Genomic DNA, 10,796 nt, shown 5'->3' with positions numbered 1-10,796 from the left:
ACATGAGTGGCAGTAGATGTGGTTCCAGAAGCAGACAGGACACTAATCCAATTCTGGCTAAGGAGTCCTGCAGACATGGAGAGCCACTGAAGGGCCTGATGCTGGGGACTGGCAAATTCTGAGTTGCTTCCCCAGGGGCTGCTCCAGAGGAGACAGGGTGGATGTATTGGAGAGAGAAGTACTAGGAGCAAAGAAAAATAAATGCATGGAAGGCCATTGCACTAGCTGAGCAAGACTTTGAGTAGGAGACAAAGTCAGGCTTCCCTGCCTTTCGTGGCTAAGACAATCACGGACCTCCCTGAAGGCAGGGGCAGGACAGACCTGAGGTCCCCCTCACTCTCTCTCGTGATTCTGATTGTTGTTGAAGGCTGCCTCCTACCACATCACTATCATCATTCCTCCCCCGATTCTCTATCTCCTCCTTCTTTTCCTCCTCCTCTTCCTCCTCCTCTTCTTCCTCCTCTCTTCTCTCTCCCTCCCTCTGTCCCTGCTTCTTCTTCCTCCTTATCCTCCTTCATCTTCTTTCTCTCTCTCCCTAAAGCAATATGCCTTGCCTCCTGCCTCTAGCTCAAGCTGCCAGACAAGACAAAATGGAAAAGTAAGACAGAAAAGGAAGTCTGAACTATAAAAAGCCAGCTGAAGAGCAATCAGCACGTGTCTGGGAGAGGCAGACGTGACAGGAGGAGCTCAGCCTTGCCACTGTCAATCAGAGGCTCCTGAGTAAGGAGACCTCACAAAGGTTTGGGTCTTTAGGAGTCTGGAAACCCTGGGGTGCTCAACAACAACAACAAAAACTTTTGTCATGGATTTCGTCACCTAGGATCCTGGAGGAGGAAATCACAGCTCTCCCCAGAGATCCTGCCAGGCAGATGGTGGGAAATAGAGATCCATTGAATAGCACCCACAGGCTCATGTTCCAGCTTCCCTTGTGACCACCTGCCACCTTCACTGTGGCCCAGAACCATCTTCAGTGACTCTCCACAGGTCACAGCAACCTGTTTACAGACAGCTAGAATTCTCAGGCACTTTTAGGACAGGGGACTCGGGATGGTTCCAAGCAGACAGCGAAGTCTTCTCTAAGAGAAGCCGCTCCTCCCGATCTATTTTTGCCGATGTAAACACTTGCCAAGGAAACAAGGCATGTGGGCATGCGCGGGCCCTGCAGACCCTCGGGTTGCTGCAAAAGGCAACTGGAAAGTCACATGTCATAACAGTGGAAAGTACATATGCAACTATTCTTAGCCCTGGAATGTATACACTGTCTCCCTGCCCAGCAGTCCTTGCACAAAGCTCTAGAAAACTATGAAAGTGCCTTCAGCATAAACAAATCCAGAAATCTCCCAGGACAAATCATTTGCCAACTGAAAGAAAGGCCTGGGGTTTATGGTTTCCCTCGGAGCTAGAGGTAAAAACTCTCCGGGGGGACAAGTCAGACCAGACATCAGTGGATGTCACTGCAGCAAAACAAGGTAAGTGTCCCTCATGCTTATTTCTTCTGCAAGTAGACAGCCAGGTGTCAGCCAATAAACCAGCGGATTGTTTGGTCTTTCCTTTTATTTATTCCATCTTTAAAACAAGACTCAATGAATCATATTTAAATATATGTATCAAAGGTCCATTTTCTTCCCTCATTTCTGTCCAGTGACCAGAGGACCACACCTCCAGAGTATCATCCTTGGAGAATGATTGACACCCAGAAAGAGATGTTTAGACATCTGTTACTCAATAACAGATATGCCATCGATCTGGAAAAAGGCTCATGAACTTCTGCTGGTCAAATGCATGGACTGTTATCTTGCTTCAGACTAACATTTCAGCTTCTGATAACAGAGTAACTTCCAACAACTTTAGTTTATTTGTTTGGTTGTTTCTCTCAGATTAACTGAAGATACTATTTGCCTATTACTTTTGAAAATAACCATAACCCGAAAGGGCTCGCTCGGGTCTGAGATGTATGTGGCCTTCCTTTCCAACCTCCCCTACACAATATCCATGGTGACATCCACAAACATCATGGGGAATGGAATAGGAGCACTGGTCTTGGAGTCCCCGCAGCTGAACCCTCCAGCACATGCAGCTGAGAAAGACTTGACTCTTGCTGACTCTGGGGGCTTCCTTCCCTCTTTGTAGGATGGACGAGGAGTCACCAGATGGGCTGCTCTTCAGAGACCATGACTTCTCTTCTGACTTGTTGAGGCAGCTCAACAGTTTAAGGCAAAGCAGGATCCTGACTGATGTGAGCATCTGTGCCGGTGCCCGGGAGATCCCCTGCCACCGCAATGTGCTGGCCTCTAGCAGCCCCTACTTCAGGGCTATGTTCTGCAGCAGCTTCCGGGAGAAGAGTGAAGCCAAAGTGCAGCTGAAAGGCATTGATCCCCCAACCCTGGACCAGATCGTCTGCTACGTGTACACGGGGGAGGCACGCATCGCCGCTGACAATGTCCTCCCCATGATGGAGGCCGCCTCCATGCTGCAGTTCCCCAAGCTGTTTGAGGCCTGCTCCTCATACTTGCAGAGCCAGCTGGCCCCCAGCAACTGCCTGGGCATGATCAGACTCTCAGAAATCTTAAGCTGTGAGACCCTAAAGAAGAAAGCCAGGGAGGTGGCACTGACATCCTTCCCAGAGGTGGCCGCGTCGGCCGACCTGAAGGAGCTCTGCGCCTTGGAGTTGAGAGACTATCTCGGAGATGATGGGCTCTGTGGGGAGGAGGAAAAGGTGTTTGAGGTCCTCATGGTTTGGATCAAGCATGACCTCCAGGCCCGGAAGCGATACATGCAGGAACTGTTCAAGCAGGTCAGGCTGCAGTACATCCACCCGGCCTTCTTCCACCACTTCATTGCCAACGATGCCCTCCTGCAGTCCTCGCCTGCATGCCAGATCATCTTGGAGACCGCCAAGAGACAGATGTTCTCTTTGTGTGGCACCAGCGCCCCAGACTGCAAACTCCTGTTGCATGTCCCTCCAAGAAACTCTTACCAAGATTTCCTCATCCTCTTGGGCGGAAGGAAGGACAGCCAGCAGACCACCAGGGACGTCCTACTGTACAGCAAACAGACCGGCCAATGGCAGAGCCTTGCCAAACTCCCGACACGGCTGTACAAGGCCTCTGCCGTCACCTTGCACCGCAGCGTCTATGTGCTGGGGGGCATGGCTGTCAGCTCAGGGAGAAGCCTGGTCAGTCACAATGTCTACATCTTCTCCCTGAAACTCAATCAGTGGAGGCTGGGGGAGCCCATGCTGGTGGCCCGCTACTCCCACAGAAGCACTGCCCATAAGAACTTCATCTTCTCCATCGGTGGGATTGGAGAAGGGCAGGAGCTCATGGGCTCCATGGAAAGGTATGACAGCATCTGCAATGTCTGGGAGAGTATGGCCAACATGCCCGTGGGGGTGCTCCACCCTGCAGTCGCCGTGAAAGACCAAAGACTCTATCTCTTTGGAGGAGAGGACATCATGCAGAACCCTGTGCGCCTTATCCAGGTAAATGGCCGGTTCTTCCCATCACGTAACTGCATGAGTATGTGTGCATGGACACACCCACACCTGCATGCACACACATGCACATGCATACATACATACCAACAAACACACATATGCACACATATACACAAATGCACATATGCATACATGCATGCACACATATATGCAGAAATGTATATTCATGCATACATGCATACACATTATGCATACATATATGCACATACCATCATGCATACATGTGCACATGCATACACATATACAATTCATGCATACGTACACACATGTACATATATCTACACATACATACACACATTTATACATATGCACAAACACAAATACATACATGCATATATGCACACACGTGCACTTGTGTACACATATACAAACACTTGTCATTTGCAAGGAAGGAAGAGAGGAAGGGAGGGAGGGAAGAAGGATTTTCAGCAAGATATTTTTCAATTTATGAATTCTTTTTGTGCAAGAATAATACATACAAAGGATATCAAATACCATCCCTATGCACAGAGTTTATCTTCATTTGATGAGAAAAATATATATCTAAAAATTCAAGTTATTATAGAGCGTATTCAATGTCAGATAGTGAAGTCCCTTAGGAATTTAGCAGATGCTTCTAACTCAAGTCAGTAAGGCCTTAAAAGAAGATTCCCAAGCCTTGGTCCACACCTCTGTGACCAAATGCCCTGGAACCTGACCTCACATCACTGAATCAAAATATCTTTATGTGAGATCCTAAAATGTATGGTTTACAAAAGTCCCCAGGACACTCTAAGGTGTAGCCAGGTTGGGAAACCCCTATTTTTAATGATTGGCAGACATTAATTTCACTAACAAGCTGTCTGAGAAGTATGATCAATAAAGGCCACATTTCAGAATATTATGTGTTTTCCAACTTTATGCAAGTTCCTGGTAAGCTCTGCAGAACGTGAATATTGAGCCTGCCTTTACAGATAATCAGAAGCACCCACGAGATGTACTTTGCTCATTTATGAGAGTTATGTTGAACACCAACCACTGTGAAGGGCCTGGAGACCCAGCAATTTACACATAACCCTCAGTCGCAATTCAGATGCTGAAGAGAGGGGTGCTCTAAACCAGTCTAGAGCAAGCTTGCCCAACACGCATGCAGCCCAAGACAGCTTTGAATGCGGCCCAACACAAATTCATAAACTTTAAAACATGATGAGATTTTTTTTTGCGAATCTTTTAGCTCATCAGCTATCATTAGTGTTAGTGTGCTTTGTATGTGACCCAAGACAACTCTTCTCCCAATGTGGCCCAGGGAAGCCAAAAGACTGGACACCGCTGGTCTAGAGAGAATCAGAGAGAGTGCCAGGGTTAAGGGAATGTTGGAGCAAACCCTGTGAAGTTGGCTGAAGAGGACTTGAGCAGAGAGGCAGGAGAGAAGAGAGGAAGATGGGGATGGAGAATAAAAGAGGAGGGAGAGGGGTGGGGTGGGTGCTAAGAAAGCACGTAAGGGAAGATCCGACTTAGAGAGAGATGCAGGAAGCTCCTGCACCTCCTGAAGCCGGAATCAGAGTTCTCTCTTGAGGGAGGGGGAGTGGTCCTGGGTAAGGGAGCAGCTCATAAGAAGGCTCTGAAGCACAAACAGGTGCAGCCCATGGCCTTGGGCAGCCGAAAGCAGGACAATGAAGTTGCAAGACAGAGCAAAGAGGAGAAGGGCAGTGTGCTGAGGGGTGGCTAGGGGCGGGTGTCAGTCCTCATGTGATCTCCATCAGCCCCCTTCTCAGGCTACCGGGAGCAACCTCCTCCACCCACATCGCAGCCCGTGAGCCCCTCCTAGAAAAATCCTGGAACCTTCTTGAGGGATGGATATTTGTGGAGATGAGGCTGGCCTGGCTGGGCTTTCTAGGCCTTGTCAAGGAATTGGGATTAGCCTGAGAGGAACAGAACTTCATTGAAGGCTTTCAAGAAAGGTGGACGAGGTAAAACACAATTCACATTTTTAGAAGTTCCATCTGGATTGGAGGGGGCCTGAGTGGACAAAGGGGAGAACTGGGAGACTCTTCTAGAGTTCCAGGCAAGGGTGCTGATGGCTTGGGCTCGGTCAGTTCCAGTGAAGATTTTTTTCTTGCCTTCACTTCTCCAGCCATTATTTTCAGCTCCTCCCTGACCATCCAGGCAGATTCCGAGTCTTTCTAGAATCACTGTTCTAAATCCCACTCCTCTACTTGAACTGGAGTAGACATTCTGCTCCCCTCCAGGCCCTGACCACACCATACAGGTAACAAAGTGCTTCCATGTCAAGCTGGAGCCCCTCCTTCTTTTCTATTTTTCAAAACAGAGTCCACAAATACGCTCATTATTTCACATTGCAAAACAGCCATTGACCTTCTGAGAATAAAGCACAAAGTTTAAGCTTCAAGCTAGCATATCAAGAAATGTATAGTACCATCAAACAAGACATTGCCAAGCCAAGAAAATATTAAACCTCTGAGGGATCCTTTTGCATTTCAGGATTAAGAAGAGAGAGAAGGGGAAAAGTATTCATTTGGATGCTTTTCTTATCTACTTTGCACTAGCTTTGAAATAGACATTCTACTCGTTCGAATATAGTTTAAAATGAATGCCTGGAGTCGCTTGATGGAGCAGGTTGGATTTTCAGGCACCGGTTGAGAGTTTTCTTCATAGGCTTGTTCATCTGTGTGTATGCGTTCTTTTCAGAACTACGCTGCCATGGTGTTATGATGCAAATTGCACTGTACCTGTACCTTTCCACCTGGCCTTCTCTCTACCTGTTTCTGGATGGGATTAAGCAAATCCTTTACCATAACAAAATATCGCTTCCTTCACTGGTCAAAGATCATCCTTTGTTATCCTTGCCCCAGCCTCTTTGGGGTATTATGAGCATAGTGAGCAAATGTTTAATCTATTTTTAAAGCCATACCCAAAGCTGAAGGAGAACAGAAAGGCCAGGAGGCAATTATTCATTCAAGTAAAATGCAACCAGTGTTTGCTTTTCTTCCAAGGATCCCACTTTCTAGAGAGTTTGTCACTTACATATTTTCCGATGAAACAGCCATTGTGACCTTCCCTTCCTCTAGCACTTGGCCTCTTCCAGGATTCACTGACTTCTTGAAGGACAGACAGAGACCTCACGAGGTCTCCAGTCTCAAAAGCCTTCATCAGCAAAGGCCACAGTTTCATGGCTCCAGGCAGAGCCATGAGTGTGGTGGTGAAGAGCATGGACTCTGAGCTTGGTCAGACCAGCTCTCCCACTCACTGTAGTTGTATGACCCTGGGCATGTCATTTGACCTCTCAGAGCCTCAATGGTCTAAACTGAAAGATGGAAGAAATAATAATACCTACCTCATAGGATGGTTATGAAGATCAAATTTAGTAAACTGATTTTTTAGACATCTTTAATAATGCTGGTAATCTTACTTTATTTTATTTTATTTTTTGAAAAGGAGTTTGGCTCTGTCACCCAGGCTAGAGTGCAGTGGTGCGATCTGAACTCACTGCAACCTCCACCTCCAGGGCTTTAGTGATCCTCCCACCTCAGCCTCCTGAGTAGCTGGAACTACAGGCATGCACCACCACACACAGCTAATTTTTTTTTTGTATTTTTAGTAGAGATGGGGTTTCACCACGTTAGCCAGACTGGTCTCAAACTCCTGACCTCCGTGATCCACCCACCTTGGCCTCCCAAAGTGCTGAGATTACAGGCGTGAGCCACCACACCCGGCCTCATAATTTTATTTTATAGGAAAAGATTTTCTAGCAAAGAATACTATGCCATTTTCCTCTGTAGATAAATGTTCTTGTTCCTTCTTTGCTTATATGAAATTCATCCTATATCTCTTGTGCTAAATTTTGCCCATAATGAACGAATTTACATTTGATATTTAGATTTAACACTGAGGACACTCACAGGAGAACATGTTTTGGGGGTGTTGATTTGATACACTGTTTCAAAGCATGGCAAAAGAGCCTGCTCCCTTCGCTTTGGTCTTTCTCCCCTTTCTCATGCTGCATTTTTCTAGGACTGTAATGACTTTCAGGCATGAACTGTTCAAAAGCCTTCCTCACTTAGCCTCAGATTTATTCTTGGCTCTATGACCTTCTTGGATAAACCAGAACATTTAGAAATTTAAACATGAGCTAGAAATAAAAAATGATTGGAAAATCATTGGTTTTCTGAATACCTAAGTTTCTTCATTTCTCATTAAAAGAAAAACATGTTGCAAGCAAGGTAAGTAAAACACATATTACAATGCAAAACTCTTGGTCTATTCCATAGAATTACAGCCACTGAGTTCCTGGGGTCACAATAAGATCAATTTTTAATAATACAATCCTTCCTGTTTTTCAATACTGTTTTGTTTATTAACAATAGCTACATTTTTAAAACTGGAAAAAAGTAGGAAGAAAAATCTCACTCCTAGTTCACTCTCTTAATTACTACTTCCGTCTTTTTTTAGGAATATTTCACTTTAAAATGAAATGCCATGATTCTCTCTCTCCCTCAGGTTTATCACATTTCCAGAAACTCATGGTTCAAAATGGAGACGAGAATGATCAAGAACGTGTGTGCCCCTGCAGTGGTGCTTGGGGAGCGGATTGTCATTGTGGGAGGTGAGTCTGAACAGAGGATCACTGGGCGTGACACAAACTTGGCACCTTCTGTGGAAAAAAGGTCACTCATAGACAGATGTTATTCTACAAGACTGTCTTTTCAAAAGCACATCCAACCAACCAGAAGGGTGTGGAGAATCTGACAAAACTCTTTCCTCGTGCAGAAGTTTTTCCCTGTCTTTATCTGTAAACAAGGGATGAAATAATACCTATCTCACAGAGCTGTTGTGATAATTAATGTACTTGTGTATCTAAAGCACTTAGCACTATCCCAGATACATGGTAAATAAAAAATGTTTGCTTCTGCTTACAATATTAGCTACTAATAGTTTGTTTCTCTGTAATCAAATCATAGTGTCATGGTTAAGAGGACTGGTATTGGGGTCAGATAGACCCGGGCTCAAATCCTGGCTCTGTCACTAACTGGCTATATACTTTTAAGCAAGTTAAACATCTTTCTGTGCCTCAGTTTGTCCATCCATAAAATGAGCATCCTAAAAGTAACTACCAGATAGGGCTGCTGTGGGGAACCCACTTCTGAGTTTCCAAAGGATTGTCATAGTTCTTGAGTGGGCATTTGAGAGGAAGAGGCCAACGAGGCTGAGAAAGTTACAGGAATCAGGAGGCCGCTCTCAATCTAAGAATGGCTTATATGCTGCCTTAACTTGGGGTGAAGGTCAGAGTCAGACAGATCTGCGTGCCAGCCCCCACTCTGCCACAAAGCAGGCCTTGGCAGGTTAGCTCAACATCCCACGCCCTAGTTCAGACCCTCAGCCTCAGCCTCAGGCAGTGGCAGGAGTCAGACGCGTCCCAGGACTGCTGACTTCCAGTCCCAGATGAGCAACGCTGAGCTTGCCCATGTGTCATTTGGTTTTCAGGTTACACAAGGAGGATTCTTGCTTATGACCCTCAATCCAACAAATTTGTCAAATGTGCGGACATGAAAGACCGGAGGATGCACCACGGTGCCACGGTGATGGGAAACAAACTCTACGTGACTGGCGGGCGGCGGCTGACCACGGACTGCAACATTGAGGACTCCGCCTCCTTTGATTGCTACGACCCCGAGACGGACACCTGGACATCCCAGGGACAGCTGCCACACAAGCTCTTTGACCACGCCTGCCTCACTCTCCAGTGCATACCCGGCACGTCTGCCCTCCCATGAGGTCGACAAGAAACCTTCTGCCCTAGTCAAAATGCCTTCTGTTGCCAGGGACACAAACCTGGTTCCAAAGGGCTTAACCCTTAAAAGCTGCAGGGAGAGCTCACAAGACTAAGGTACCAGAGTCGGGAGGCCTGGAACTAGGCATTGCATTGCCAGAACTCCCTCTCTCCTTCTCTGCCTCTTTCTCTCTCTCCTCCACCTCAGTCTGTCTCTGTCTCTCCCCCTTCTTTCTTTCTCTGTCTCCCCTATCTCTGTCTGTCTCTGTCTCTGTCTCTCTCTCTCTCCCTTTTTTTTTGTTTTTTGTTTTTTTGTTTTTTGTTTTTTGAGATGGAGTTTCATTCTGTAGCCCAGGCTGGAGTGCAGTGGCGCTATCTCGGCTCACTGAAACCCCCACCTCCCAGGTTCAAGTAATTCTCACGCCTTAGCCTCCTGAGTAGCTGGGATTATAGGCATGTGCCATCAAGTCCAGCTAATTTTTGCGTTTTAGTAAAGACAGGGTTTCACTGTGTTGGCCAGGCTGGTTACGAAATCCTGGTCTCAAGTGATCCGCCGGCCTCAGCCTCCCAAATGCTGAGATTACAGGTGCGAGCCATTGCGCCTGGCCTGTCTCCTTTCTGTCTCAGTTTCTCTGTCTCTCTTCTCTCTCTGTGAGTCTGTCTGTCTCCCCCTCTCTGCTTCTCTCTCTTCTCTGTCTCTCTGGCTCTCTCTGCCCCTCTCTCTCTCTCTCTCAGTCTCCCCACTCTCTTCCTCTCTCTTCTCCCTAGGTTTTCCTCTCTCTCTAGCAATCTTCTTCATTTACCCACACAGTGTGTAGACAATGACAAATGATAAACCCAGACTCATTTTCCAGCTTTATATATACAGGAGAGAACTTTGCCATTATCCATACATTAAACCTAAAAAACAATGCATATGGGCCTTTTTTGAATTTCATGTCTCCCTCTTGAACCAATCACTGTTTCCAGGACTGGCTAGTCCTGGACCACATCCCCACAGACAGAGGTGGGGTTACCTGTTGTCACTGACAGCCTATCCAAACTGCATGTAATGGGTTAGAAGCATTTCCCCAAAGAGAGAAGTCCAAACAAAAACCACATCTGCCCAGGACACCACTGAAATCTGGAACAAGAGGGCTGAGAGACCCCAGAGGATTCCTGGAACTGCTTGGTCCAGGTGGCAGCGTGAGAAATTGGTCCTGACCTTGCTTTTCTGCATTCTATGGATGTAGTACATTGAAATTCCAGAGACGTATGCACAATTCAATACCTAATGTTTGTAAAATTATCCTGCCCTGCCAGAATAAAGTTTGTTTCTGGTGCCAAATGATGTTTTTCTGCAGCCTCTGGGGAGCTATAAACCTGCATAATTAATCAGGATGTTCATTTTGGTCAGTGTTATAAGGATTGCTCTTCTGGGGAAAGTCAACAAATTCCTTCAGTGCTTACAGCAGTCATTGCCCTCAGATGCCAGGGCTGACTATCTCTATAGCTCCCGTTATCTCGAGGTGCCTCCCACGCTGGCTCAGTCCC

The 10,796-nt window shown here is 46.6% G+C and overlaps 1 protein-coding gene across 1 annotated transcript; it reads left to right on the top strand.

Annotated features, from left to right (window-relative positions):
• The first annotated feature begins 1,253 nt into the window (after positions 1–1,253).
• Positions 1,254–10,590, top strand: KLHL38 (kelch like family member 38). The gene is made up of 4 exons (XM_032758495.1): positions 1,254–1,469; positions 2,131–3,481; positions 7,994–8,099; positions 8,978–10,590. Exons 1-4 carry the CDS (start codon positions 1,384–1,386, stop codon positions 9,265–9,267), a joined length of 1,833 nt encoding a protein of 610 aa, XP_032614386.1. The 5' UTR covers positions 1,254–1,383; the 3' UTR covers positions 9,268–10,590.
• The last annotated feature ends 206 nt before the right edge of the window (positions 10,591–10,796 follow it).

This window comes from Hylobates moloch, unplaced genomic scaffold, assembly GCF_009828535.3.
Source record: "Hylobates moloch isolate HMO894 unplaced genomic scaffold, HMol_V3 SCAFFOLD_9, whole genome shotgun sequence".
Taxonomy (NCBI): Eukaryota; Metazoa; Chordata; class Mammalia; order Primates; family Hylobatidae; genus Hylobates; species Hylobates moloch.
This window is presented reverse-complemented; position numbering and strand designations above follow the sequence as displayed.

Excerpts from the sequence above, each read along its gene's own strand:
- KLHL38 (XM_032758495.1), top strand. The coding sequence starts at position 1,384 with ATGGTTTCCCTCGGAGCTAGAGGTAAAAACTCTCCGGGGGGACAAGTC. Across the intron at positions 1,470-2,130 it reads TGTCACTGCAGCAAAACAAG|GATGGACGAGGAGTCACCAG; the intron begins GTAAGTGTCCCT and ends CCCTCTTTGTAG. Across the intron at positions 8,100-8,977 it reads GCGGATTGTCATTGTGGGAG|GTTACACAAGGAGGATTCTT; the intron begins GTGAGTCTGAAC and ends TTTGGTTTTCAG.